The 14,041-nt window shown below is 47.7% G+C and overlaps 1 protein-coding gene across 2 annotated transcripts in view; it reads left to right on the forward strand.

Annotated features, from left to right (window-relative positions):
• Positions 1 to 203: 203 nt before the first annotated feature.
• The window catches only part of MFSD1 (major facilitator superfamily domain containing 1), a 51,718-nt gene continuing 37,880 nt past the window's right edge, over positions 204 to 14,041 (forward strand). For both annotated transcript variants that reach the window (XM_044290854.1, XM_044290855.1), the window contains exons 1-5: positions 204 to 382; positions 7,482 to 7,534; positions 9,630 to 9,742; positions 10,799 to 10,841; positions 12,530 to 12,597. In XM_044290854.1, coding sequence (XP_044146789.1) covers positions 229 to 382; positions 7,482 to 7,534; positions 9,630 to 9,742; positions 10,799 to 10,841; positions 12,530 to 12,597 — 431 coding nt within the window. In that variant the 5' untranslated portion in view covers positions 204 to 228. The remainder of the gene's footprint in view (positions 383 to 7,481; positions 7,535 to 9,629; positions 9,743 to 10,798; positions 10,842 to 12,529; positions 12,598 to 14,041) is intronic.

Raw genomic sequence — 14,041 nt, forward strand, 5'->3', positions numbered from 1 at the left:
ACGAATTTCAAAATCTGAAATTGGCTCCTCTCTAGAAGCCTCGTTCACACTGCCAGGATGCGGCTGTAGGTTTCAATGATCTATGAATATGAAGGTGCCAGGACGCGGAAAGCCTCCCCCCACAGCAGCGCTCTTTCCGTCACCTACGTAAGCTTACGTGTAGTCACGTGGGATGCCGTCAGGTGACCGCAACAACTCCTCCATCACGTGACTGGAGTGGAGGGGAACATGGCGGTGGAAGACGAGCAGGAAGCTTTACTCCCCGGCAGTGATGATGGCTCCTCCAGCAGTGTACCCCGGCGGCAGATGCCGGCCATCTGTGACCCCAGCAGGTTCGCTCACCGGATCGTCGTGCTGACGCTGATGTGTTTCCTGGGCTTCGGTGAGTGAGCAGCCTGCGGAAGTGTGCGCCCGCTGTTATGGGGTGTGTACTGCTGGAAGGCGCCGGGCTCTCACTGTTTTATCCGCTGTTACAGTGATTGTCCTAGGACTGACTTATGGACATATCATGTGTCTGCCCTAACTGACCCTGAGAGTGGGGGTGTCTGCCAGCTGGACCTCCCACTGACCCTGAGAATGGGGGTGTCTGCCAGCTGGACCCTAACTGACCCTGAGAGTGGGGGGTGTCTTCCAGCTGGACCTCCCACTGACCCTGAGAGTGGGGGTGTCTGCCAGCTGGACCCCCACTGACCCTGAGAATGGGGGTGTCTGCCAGCTGGACCCTAACTGACCCTGAGAGTGGGGGGTGTCTTCCAGCTGGACCTCCCACTGACCCTGAGAATGGGGGTGTCTGCCAGCTGGACCTCCCACTGACCCTGAGAGTGGGGGTGTCTGCCAGCTGGACCTCCCGCTGACCCTGAGAGTGGGGGTGTCTGCCAGCTGGACCTCCCACTGCTGACCCTGAGAGTGGGGGTGTCTGCCAGCTGGACCTCCCACTGCTGACCCTGAGAGTGGGGGTGTCTGCCAGCTGGACCTCCCACTTCTGACCCTGAGAATCGGAGTGTTCCCAGCAGAGTGCAGTCATTTTCCATAACAGCCAGGCACTTGCTTATTACTGTAACCTCCCACATGCGTGGCCACGTGGTCAGTGAGGGGCACTGCTGTCGTGCCCCCCCACATCACACTTACATGGCACATCCAGTTTTACAGCAACCTGCAGTGTCTCATGGAGTGTGATCAGAGTGCTCAGCGCGTTCTTCTCTTCTAACCACTGCCACAAACTCAATGTTAAGAGGTCTCCCCACAATGGACGTCTGTTCGGGGGGTGGGTGCCACTGCAGACACCCCCATTGATCTCTAGAATGGGGGTCCTAAGCCTCCTATTCCATCACTCTGTGACTGTCGTGAGGAAGAGCTTGGTTGGAGCATCCACCCTGCCACCTCATTCAATGTCTATGGGCCTAATAGAGTGCTCAGCTGTCTCCATCGGCCCCACAGACACTGGATGTAGTGGCAGGGTGCGCATTAGAGCGCCTCTCACTGTGGTTATGGAGTGAGAAGGGGGGGGGGGCAGACAGTGAACCCGTCATAATGCCTGGACCTGTCAATCAAAGTGCCGAGGGCTGTGGCATGTCATTCCAAGCTCCTTCAGTAGTATAGATATGCGGCACACAAAATATTCTTAGCAATTTAAAGGTAATTTTATTTAGTGTTTTTCACAATAAAAGGCTCATGATCCAGTTTATAGGAAATTCAATGTTGCGTAACCTAGGGTTGTTGCGGGTATCGAAATTTCGATACCCAATCGATACTTTTGTCAATACCGGGATTTCCGTTTTTTTCGATACTGGGCTGCGCTTCTGCACAGCCTAGTATCTCTGAACATGAGCGCGCTGCTATCGGCGCGCTCATGTTCTCTCAGCAGCACGGGGAGAAGGAAGCTGTCTTCCCTCCCCCCTGTGCTGCTGCCACCAATGAGAAGAGAGGGGGGGGAGGAGGGGCGGGCGCACTGCGCCACCAATGAGGATAGAGGGGCGGAGGAGGGGCGGGCGCACTGCGCCACAAATGATAGGACTATTCCCATTTCCCACACAGAGCGGCGCCCAGCGATGTCTCAGCACTCACCATTAGTCCTGGGCGCCGCTCCGTTCGCCCGCAGTGCCCCATTACTGTCTCCTCTCCTGCTCCACATGCTGCTCATTACTATCGGAGCGATGGGAGGAGACATCAGCTTCACTAGTGGGCGTTCCTTCTCCCTGTGCTGCGATTGGACAGCGCTACAGCCAGGAAGAAGGAACGCCCACTAGTGAAGCTGATGTCTCCTCCCATCGCTCCGATAGTAATCAGCAGCATGTGGAGCAGGAGAGGAGACAGTAATGGAGCACTACAGGCGAACGGAGCGGCGCCCAGGACTAATGGTGAGTGCTGAGACATCGCTGGGCGCCGCTCTGTGTGGCCTGATAGTGAAAGTCAGTCTAACACAATACAGGAGGCGGGTGCCGGCAGCAGAATCGCATTGCTGGCACCCTGCCCCTGACAGGGAGCTGCGATCATAGGCAGTTAACCCCTCAGGTGCGGCACCTAAGGGGTTAACTGCTGATCTGCCAGTACCCGCCTCCTGTATAAAGGGGTAATTTATCATTGGTGGCGCAGTGCGCCCCTCAACCCCCCATCCCATTAAAATCATTGGTGGCACAGTGCGCCGGCCCCTCTCAACCCCCCAGTATTAAAATCATTGGTGGCAGTGGCCACAGGGACCTCTCCCCTCCCCCTCATTGGTGGTGCAGTGGCAGCTTCTGATCGGAGCCCCAGCTGTGTAAGCCTGGGGCTCCGATCAGTTACCATGGCAGCCAGGACGCTACAGAAGCCCTGGTTGCCATGGTAACATCCCTGATGCTGTGTGCACAAGGCACAGAGCAGCAGGGACAGTGTGAAGTCCTATTCACCCTGATAGAGCTGAATAGGACAAGGGATGAAAGATCCCAGGTTCTAGCCCCTAAGGCTACTTTCACACTTGCGTTCAGAACGGATCCGTCTGAGACAGATCCGTTCTGAACGGAGCCACCGTCTGCATTATATGAGCGGATCCCTCTCAGACGGATCCGTTCTGAACGCAAGTGTGAAAGTAGCCTTAGGGGCGAGAACCTGGGATCTTTCATCCCTTGTCCTATTCAGCTCTATCAGGGTGAATAGGACTTCACACTGTCCCTGCTGCTCTGTGCCGTCTGCATTATATTGTAAAAAAAATTCTAAGTGTGAAAGTAGCCTGAACGGATCCGTCCAGCCTTTACATTGAAAGTCAATGGGGGACGGATCCGTTTGAAGATTGAGCCATATTGTGTCATCTTCAAACGGATCCGTCCCCATTGACTTCCATTGTAAGTCTGGCCGGATCCGCTTGCCTCAGCACGGCCAGGCGGACACCCGAACGCTGCAAGGAGCGTTCAGGTGTCCGTCTGCTGAGCGGAGACGAGGCCAAACTCTGCCAGACTGATGCATTCTGAGCGGATCCGCATCCACTCAGAATGCATTAGGGCTGGACGGATGCGTTCGGGGCCGCTTGTGAGCCCCTTCAAACGGAGCTCACAAGCGGACACCCGAACGCTAGTGTGAAAGTAGCCTAAGGGGGGGAAGGGGGGGGGGGGGGGGAAATAGTTATTAAATAAAAAGTGTAAAAAAAAAATAACCCCCCCACCAAAATATGAAGTATAAATGACCCCATTTTCCCAATTTCACATATATAAATAATAAACATATTACATATCGCCACGTCAGAAAAGTCCAAACTATTAAAATATAAAAAAAAATCTAGGTGGTGAACGCCGGAACAGAAAAAAATTAATAAAAACTGCGCGATTCGCCATTTTTAAAAATGCGGAATGCACGTGGCTTTTTTGGTTTATTTTTTTTTCACGTGGTATCGAATGGTATCGAGTATCGCAATACTTTTTTATGGTATCGAAACCGAATCAAAAATTTGGTATCGCAACAACTCTAGCGTAACCAATATCCATATGTGAGCCGGACGTTTCGGTCCATAGGGACCTTCTTCAGCGGCTTGGAGTTTCTATGGTCAGAGATGGAGGGATCCAGATATCCTCAGCCAATCCACCCTCGCCAATCAGCTGGTTGAAGAGAAGGCCGCCCTCTGTGCCAGCGCAGCCTTCCCTTCATTGTTTACCTGCTCGCCGTCGATATCGCAGCGTCAAGCAGGTGTAATTACAGGAAGCGCCCCATTCACGTCTAAGGGGCAGCTTGTTTCCATTCATGCGTATAGGAAGGGGACGGCTTGTAATTACACCTGCTCAGCGCTGTGATGTCGGCGACGGGCAGGTAAACAATGAAGAAAAGGCTGCGCTTGCACGGGCACAACCTTCTCTTCCACCAGCTGATCAGCAGGGGTGCCGCGTATCAGACCCCCACGATCAGATATTTGAGGTCATCAATATTAAAATCCCGGAAAAATCCTTTAAATATGTTTTGAACCACAGACCTAGACCCTAGTGGCACGTGGTTGGCTCCAAAGGCAGGGTTTTTCTCCTGGATCTTTGGGGCCCATTATGGTCTCAGAACCTGGGCCTACTGAAGGGCTCTCTGGTGGGCTAGCCTGGCTGCTAGGATTTCTCCTGTCAGGAGCCACAGTGAATGTAAAGTCTGGCCGCTTTCTGGGTGTAGTAATTTGGTAATTTTATTTTTTTACTTTCTGAAGAAATCTTTTTTTATTCAGCAGGATTTCCCAGTGAGTTAGGAATGTCTTTATGTTCTCAGGGACATCACACGGGATTATCCGGGAGCAAGCAGATGCAAGTTACTAATGCTGTTAGCACGGGATTAGCCGAGTGCCTTCTTTATGGAGATGTACGCGTCACCCCAGAGTACTTTCAGGCCGCACACATTTTATTATTATGTTTTTACATATAATATGGTTTGTGTAATCCAGCTGCTTATCATCCGTGCATGTAGCTCATTGATGTTCCCCAATTATACACACTATAACTTAAACATATTTTTCATTAATTATCCATTAAAATATAGAAAAGTGAACCAAAAAATAGAGTAGAAAAATAAACCCCTTCCCCCTTTTTATTAAAACTGCAGATAGTCTGGAATCAGATTGGAGTTATTGTCAATAAAATACTATTCCAGTATGTTTAACATTTAGGGCTCTTTCAGACCAGCGTGTCCTGTGCGGGAATCGCTTTCCGTGTGTGAGCGCGATTCCCTGTTATGGACACTGCTCCTTTTGGCATTATACTGATTTATAATGCTGTGTGTCTCAGCATGACCTTACTTCTACAGACCGTTGGGTGTTTTGCATTCTGCAAATTGAAGATCTGCAAAACATGGTTACCGGCTGTGTGCATTCCGCATTATGCGGAACGGAATGGTCGGCCCTGACTAGAACAGTCCTACCTATTCTTGTCCATAATGCTGACATACGGACACGGAATGTACACAGTCATAAATTTTTTTTTTTGTGGCCCCATTGACTTCAATGGTTCTGGATACGGGCCGCAAAAAACGGAACGGACACAAGGAAAAAAAAGTTTGTGTGCATGAGTCCTTATACTGACATAACACTGTCAGTGTTATTCAGTAGAAAAGGGTCATGCAGAGACACACAGGATTATAAATTATTATAATACAGTACGCGCCTGCAAAATGAGCAGTGTCCAGAAGGGGGAATCATGCGCACACACGGATCGTGATTCCCACACAGACACGCTCATCTGAAGCTAACCTTAGGGCTTCCACACAAGTGTTTTTCCAATCCGTGTATTGTCCGGTTTTTATATACCGGAATCCACTGCTAATGTTAATAAACAGGGCAATTCACATAGGTGTATAATTTCCGTCAGTATTTGAAACTTGCAGCTTGTCTGAGTTTTACGCACATTATAGTCTGTGGGAATGCATAAAAAATGAGGATAGAAGGAAAACGCACTTAATTCTGGATAGCATACTGAAGCAATAATGATGACAATACCGATGGTATATCATCCGGAGTCCATGTGTATTTGGATAACACACAAATTTCCGTGTATCGAGTGGTATGAGTAGTGACTTAAGGCCTCATGTGCTGGCCTTGCCTGTGCTGCGGACCGCAAAACACAGACGCCGACCGTGTGGCCGCCACCTGCTGACCCATTCACTTGAATGAGATCCGCATCCGATGGGCTGCACCGCAGCAAAGTAGTGCATGCACTACTTCTTGGCGGTGCGGAGGCTTGGTGAGAAAACCCACAGAAGCACTCCGTAGTGGTTCCGTGCCTCCGAACCGCCAAAAAGTAGTGCATGCTGCTGTATTCCCTGCATGAACTGATGGTCCTGGGGATTCACTATAATGGGTCAATGTTCTGCCCATGTACTGTCCATTCTACACTCAGACAGACCTGGGCATGAACATCATCCATCCAAAAGAGCCCTTAGGGCTCCACTGTATATTTATATTTCTTGATGTCTTGGAAGTAGTGTATCATTATTACGAGCTGAGCGTGGCAGCTTTCTCGACGGTATATGTGCCCGCCTCTTATACGGCACGGAGGGGGCTTTATTAAAGAGTTTACACTGATCAGCTTCTGTCCACACTCCTGGAGGCAAGCTACCCGGCCCCCCAATGTATCCAGCGTTTACTTTCCCCGTAGACTTATTGGGTTAAGCTACTTTCACACTGGCGTTTTAGTTTCCGTTTGTGAGATCTGTTCAGGGCTCTCAGAAGCGTCCAAAATGGCTCAGTTTTGCCCTAATGCATTCTGAATAGAAAAGGATCCACCCAGAATGCATCAGTTTGCCTCCGATCAGTCTCCATACCGCTCTGGAGGCGGACACCAAAACACTGCCTGCAGCATTTTACTGTCCGCTTGACGAAACTGAGCCAAACGGATCCGTCCTGGCACGCAATGTAAGTCAATGGGGACGGATCCGTTTTCTCTGACACAATAGAAAACTGATCCATCCCCCATTGACTTTCAGTGCTGTTCAAGACGGATCCGTCATGGCTATAGAAGACATAATACAACCGGATCCGTTCATGACAGATGCATACAGTTGTATTATTGTAACGGAAGTGTTTTTGCTGATCCATGATGGATCTGCAAAAAACGCTAGTGTGAAAGTAGCCTTAGGCCTCATGCACACGACCGTTGTTTTGGTCCGCATCCAAGCCTCAGTTTTTGCGGCTTGGATGTGGACAGCACTCCGTGTGCTGTCCGCATCAGTTGCTCCGTTCCGTGGTCCGCAAAAAAAAAAATATAACCTGTCCTATTCTTGTCCATTTTGCGGACAAGAATGGGCAGTTATATTAATGGCTGTCCGTGCCGTTTCCGCAAATTGCGGAACGCACACGGACGCCTTCCGTGTATTGCGGCTCTGCAATTTGCGGCTCGCAAAACACAAACGGTCGTGTGCATGAGGCCTTGTCTGTATATGGATGTGTGCATGGAAGCAGTCAAGTTCCATAATTCATCCTTGATTGCATTGTCCAGCATGTATGTTCTGCTTTTACTGTTCTGCTTTAAGTTTTCGCTGTTTCTTTCCTTTAGGGAGTTATTTTTGCTATGACAACCCGGCAGCTTTGCAGACTCAGGTCCAGCTGGTAAGTGCTCGCTTTCTACAAGAGGGAAGTGAAACAAGTTGACCACATGCTGGTTATCTTCTTCTCATTTGAGACGTCTTCTATGTGGCATTTGGAGCAAGTCCCGCTGACAGAATAGACTGCTCACCTGCTTATTCGTGAGACTTCCTTCCCCCTGCGTCTTCTTAATTACCAAAAATTGAACCCAGATTTGGGGAAAAAGGGAATTGATTCCAAAACAAATCTTCTCAAATTGTTTCATTTCCCACTAAAGTGCGGTTCCAATGCTTTTTTTGGCAATTAGAGAGGAGCTGTCTCCTCTCCTGACATGTCTGTTTTAGTAAGCACAACAATCCTGCAGCCTGTTTGCCATTACTTTATTATTCCTGCTAGAAGTGAGGAATAAATTGCTGACAATTTGCAGTGAAGCTCCAAATGGCGATACCAATTAGGAGTGTGCCCCTGCACAGATACTGACATCATCGATTGGATAATGTCGACCTGTGCTGCCCCCCCATACTGGTATTCCTAGTAGGAATAATAAAGGGATGGCACGTCATAGAGTCATAAGAATAGATGCTCCAGAATTGTTATTAAATGGGGAATGCAAGTAGTTACAAAAACAGACATGTCAGGAAAGGCGACAGGTCCTCTTTAACCCCTTCAGGGCAGTCGTTGTTGTACTTGTATTGCAGATGCCTGGACTATTAAGATGACACACAGCAGACACCATTCGATAATGAGATGTTTAACCCTTCAGATGCTGGGGTCAGTTTCGACATGGCATCTGAGAGATTTATTTTCCAGGAGCGCTGTGCTCCTGGGGTCAGAACGGCTTCCCCGTGCTGAGATCGTGGGTACTGTTTGGTTGGTATGACCGCTTCGGGCCTTCTGAAGGCTCCGTGGCTTTTAATAGCACAATTCCTATAAAGCACAACATCACATGCAATATTAAATGGTGCCGTTAGAAAGTACAACCTGTCCCGCACAGCCTCTTATGCTATATGAACAGGAGAATAAAAATCAAGTTATGGCTCCAGGAAGGCAGGGATTTAAAAATAGAACCAAAAAGGAAAATTGCTGCGTCTTAAGGGGTTACAGAGGACTGTGTTACTACAGAATTGTATTCCTCATGCATTAATGATTCTGCATCCTCTTTTCTTATAACTCTATATTGTGTTGATCCTCTGCTATTGCTACTAGACGTTTACGAATAGTTTTCTACTGGGTGTTACCAAGTGAGTGTGTGCCCATCAGTGCTGCCAGTGTGAGACCGTAAAAAGGGAAGCCATCTTTCCTGACTGGTAACGCCCAGGAGCAATAGCTGTGGAACGGAACCACATAGAGCTTTATGAAAAGATGCTACAGTATCATTATTCCATGGGCAATACATCATTTAGAAAAATGGACATGTCAGGAGTGTTGATAGCAGCCCATCTCGCATGGACCCAAGGTACTTGTCTGTAATATGGTCCACAAACACTTGAGGATTTTGAACTGGAGTTGGAAGTTAGGCTTCCCAACGCCACAGCACTAGTTATGGTGCGTCACGGTCCTTCCAAAGTAGTATAAACTTGTAGGTACTCCATATTCTGTCCTGAGATACCACGGTGAGCCTCTGACTTCCATTTTGCGCAAATCCTGAATACAACCTTTCTCTGAGCCTTAAAGGGGTTGTCTGAAATAATTATAAATCTCAGAAAACCTCTACGATAGCTTATCATATATTCGCCCATTACTCCAGCACTGCTGTCTGCAGTGCTCCTCCGGTCCTCCTGATGCTGTTTGTTTGACATGCCTGGATACTACACATGACCACTGCAGCCACACACTGTCCTCAGTGGTCTACAGCTGAGGACAGTCACTGACACTGTGACGTGCAGGCACCTGACCTCTGCAGCCAGTCACTGTCCTCAGCTGTAGAATGCTGAGAGGAAGACTTTGTAAGGGTTGGGAGGTGTATATATGTGTGTGTATATATATATATATATATGTATATATATATATATATATAATATTTTTTTTTTTGTTTTGAATGAAATTGAATGAACAGTTTGCTATATTTACCATGTTTGCTTTTATAATTTTTGAAATGTATTTTCTTTTCTTTCCGTAGGACATGAAGGTGAACACAGCGAATTTCATGCAGTTGTATGCCTTTTATTCCTGGCCCAATGTCGTACTTTGCTTCTTTGGAGGGTTTCTCATTGACCGCGTGTTTGGAATTCGGTATGTTATTTTTAAAAACTCTTTTCTTATTCTTTGGTATTGTACTTAAGGAGGTGAGGTTTAGCTTCAGGAGTTTAGCTTCTTAAATGGGATTTAGAAGCAATACATCGGAGTTAATTCTTTATTCCATCCATCCTCAAGAAGCTACATGGTATGCATGTTTATGGTGACTGTAACTCCTATTCCTAGAGTGCACATTCATTTTAAAGGGGTTTTCTGGGAGTTTTTTACTGATGACCTATAATCTGGATAGGTAATCAGTATCTGATCGGTGGCGGTCTGACAAATGGGGACCCCGCTGATCAGCTGTTTCAGGAGGCATCGGCACGCGCAGTATCGTGCGGCCATCTTCAGCTTTCCCTAGACCAAGTGATGCCAAGTTCATTGGTCTAGGTCAGGGATGCTCAACCTGCGGCCCTCCAGCTGTTGTAAAACTACAACTCCCACCATGCCCTGCCATAGGCTAATAGCTGTAAGCTGTCCAGGCATGCTGGGAGTTGTAGTTTTGCAACAGCTGGAGGGCTGCAGGTTGAGCATCCCTGGTCTAGGTGCAGCTCAGCCCCATTGAGGTGAAAGCGGCTGAGATGCAATACCAAAAACAGCTGCTGGTCAGTGTACAGCGCTGTGCTTGGTGAGCTGACAGAAGGCAGCGGCGTTACTGCAAGCACCGATGCCTTCTCAAACAGATGATCTGTGGGGTTGCCGGGTGTCGGACCCCCACTGGTCAGATACTGATCTATCCTGAGGATACGTCATCAGTATAAAAAAAAAAAACTCTCGGAAAACCCCTTTAACTGACTCTTAGAAACACTCACAGATAGGTAATATTGAAGCATTATGGGGTCATTTATCAAACTGGTGTAAAGTAGAACTGGCTTAGTTGCCCATGGCAACCAGGCGGATTCATTTTGGACAGCTCCTTTGGAAAATGTAAGGAGGAATCTGGTTGCTATGGGTAACTAAGCCAGTTCTACTTTACACCAGTTTGATAAATGACCCCTATATATTTAAATATGCAGAAATGATAATTTGAAATATTTTGTTTTCTATTTACAGGTTAGGAACTATTATATTCAGCCTGTTTGTCTGTGCAGGGCAGGTAAGTAGTAGTAATTATTATTATTATTATTATTATTATTATTATTATTATTATTATTATTAAGTTTTTCCCTCACGGATCATGAGTCCTGCATCCCCTATTTTGAATGATGTGGCAGTCACTCATGTACACTGCTGCTCCTTGCAGCCTCTATGGTACGCATAGCGATGGCTACACGCGTGTGGCTCATGTTGGGTCTTTAAATGTGTTCCCCAGGAATTAAGAAATTACTGAAAATACTTAAATATTACGTTATTATATATATATATATTGCCAAATGCCTTTTATTAGTTATAATGGCTTGTGTCTGGGGAGCAATCATTAGAAGAAATAAAATGGCCGCTGTGCTATTAGTACACACAAGGACAAGTTACTTCACAACACTGAGCCAAAGAGCTGCCTCATCCTCCTCTCTGCTCTACTTGTCAGGGATTATGATACGGAATAAGCTGATAAGATCTTCAGCTGAATCTCTGTAGGAATGGAGTTTATGAGGAGGTGAGCTTGTGACTAATGAGCAGCAGCACTTGTCTGCAGTCTCCAATACCTGTCCTGTCCGTCCTCTCTGTACTTCATGTCTCCTCATGAACTAAATTCCCCAGAGATTCAGATGAAGTTCTTATCAGCTGTATTCAGTATAATATGGATATGTAATTTTTTTTCTAGTATTAAAACACAAGAAAAACTATGAAAATGTGGTATTGCTGTAATCATATTGACCCAGAGCATGAAGGTCACAGATTAGTTTTACCACAAAGGGAACGCCATAAAAACAAAACCCATAAAACTCTGTTGGAATGAAATTTTTATTTCCAATTCCACCCCACTTTGGAATTTTTTTTACAGCTTCCCACTACATTGTTTGCAATATTACAGGGTTCCATTAGAAAGTACTACTTTCTAATATAATCCCACATAAAACAATCCCTCATACGGCTATGTGAACAGAAAATGGAGAATTGCTTCATCAGGCCAGAGTCAAACATGGTTCCATTTATCCAGGGAAAGAACATCACAAAAACCAGACCCAGTATACCGTATAAGCATGAGCCTCTGTGCCGTATATGGTACACAGGATTTTCCACAATGCAGTTCGCTGCCATGTAGCAGCTGGCCTCTGACCATGTACAGTCTCGCCACGTGACATATGAGACAAATTATAATCTTAATATCTTTTATTTTTAAGCAGTCAGCAAAGGATGCTCACTGTTTCTTTAAAGAGGTTCTGCAGTTTGTTTAAGCTGATGATCTATCCTCTGGATAGATCATCAGCATCTGATTGGCGGGGGTCCAACACCCGGGACCCCCCGCTGATCAGCAGTTTGAGAAGGCAGCGGCGCTCCAGCAGCGCCGCGGCCTTCTCACTGTTTACCGCCGGCCCACTGACGGCACGACTAGTATCACTGGCCTGGGTGCGGCCTGGGTTCACTTGAATGGAGCTTAGTAGCCCCGCCCAGGCCAGTTAATACTAGTCGTGACGTCACTGGGCCAGCGGTAAACAGTGAGAAGGCTGCGCCGCTGCCTTCCCAAACAGCTGATTGGCAGGGGTCCGACACCCGGGACCCCCGCCGATCAGATGCTGATGATCTATCCAGAGGATAATTGATCATCAGCTTAAACAAACTGCAGAATCCCTTTTATTTCTGTATGTATACGTCTTCATAGCACTTCTGAATTCTACCTTTCAGGTCATATTTGCGGCAGGTGCCCTCTTCAATGCTTTCTGGCTAATGGAAGCTGGTCGACTAGTATTTGGGTGAGCAGATATCAATTTTAAAATGGTGTGTTTTTAGCACAATGCATTGGGGCAGATTTATCGATGAACAGGTGTGGTTTAGTGTTAAAGGGAACCTGTCACCCAAAAATCGCCTATTAAGCTGTTTACAGTACCTTATAGTGCTGTATAGTCGTTTCCTGATGCACTTTTTGTTAGTTTTGCCGCATGTATGCTCAGTCAGAAATCGATGTTATATTCAGCTGCTGCCCCGTGCTTCAAGTCAGGCTTGAAGTCACGGGGGCAGCGGCCTCGGCGTCTTACATGGCCCTCTCCCCGCCCCCTGCCTCTGTGACTGACACCCGAAATCCGATTCCGGGACCGCGCTCAACGGCCGCATGCGCAGTAAAGGGCGGCAGGAGCGCGGTCCCGGCTGCCGCGCGTACTACGCGCCGTCTTACTTTCGCCGCACTGCGCATGCGCCCGACATCCTGTATCAAACGCGCCCGCGCCCTCCTGCCGCCCTTTACTGCGCATGCGGCCGTTGACCGCGGTCCCGGAATCGGATTTCGGGTGTCAGTCACAGAGGCAGGGGGCGGGGAGAGGGCCATGTAAGACGCCGAGGCCGCTGCCCCCGTGACTTCAAGCCTGACTTGAAGCACGGGGCAGCAGCTGAATATAACATCGATTTCTGACTGAGCATACATGCGGCAAAACTAACAAAAAGTGCATCAGGAAACGACTATACAGCACTATAAGGTACTGTAAACAGCTTAATAGGCGATTTTTGGGTGACAGGTTCCCTTTAAAGGGTGTAGCTTACTGGAAAGGGGCCTCTGTCCCCCTGATGTTGGACTGTTATCTGCAGTAATACACGAGTACTGCAGATAAGGACTCCAGATCACTATTTTTTATTTTCCTACCACTTTCAATACTCAACCGCTACACTGAATTACAGGACTGCTGTGCTATGCTAACACAATGGAGAGGATTCGTGTGCGCATGCACAGCAGTCCTGACATTGTGTTTCAGCACAGCTTAGAGCACTGATGGACACTGGGTAACCAGGGGTGGTAGGGAAATAAAACAATAGTGATCTGGGTTCTTTATCTGCAGCATGTTGTATTACTGTAGATAATGGTCCAATATCGGGGAGATAGATTCCCTTTAAGGCTACTTTCACACTTGCGTTCAGAGCGGATCCGTCTGAGACGGATCCGCTCATATAATGCAGACGGTGGATCCGTTCAAAACGGATCCGTTCAAAACGGATCCGTCTGCATTATATTGTAAAAAAAAGTGTGAAAGTAGCCTCAGACGGATCCGTCCAGACTTTTACATTAAAAGTCAATGGGGGACGGATCCGTTTGAAGATTGAGCCATATTGTGTCATCTTCAAACGGATCTGTCTCCATTGACTTACATTGTAAGTCTGGACGGATCCGCACGGCCAGGCGGACACCCGAACGCTGCAAGCAGCGTTCAG

Source organism: Bufo gargarizans, chromosome 4 (genome assembly GCF_014858855.1).
Source record: "Bufo gargarizans isolate SCDJY-AF-19 chromosome 4, ASM1485885v1, whole genome shotgun sequence".
Lineage (NCBI taxonomy): Eukaryota > Metazoa > Chordata > Amphibia > Anura > Bufonidae > Bufo > Bufo gargarizans.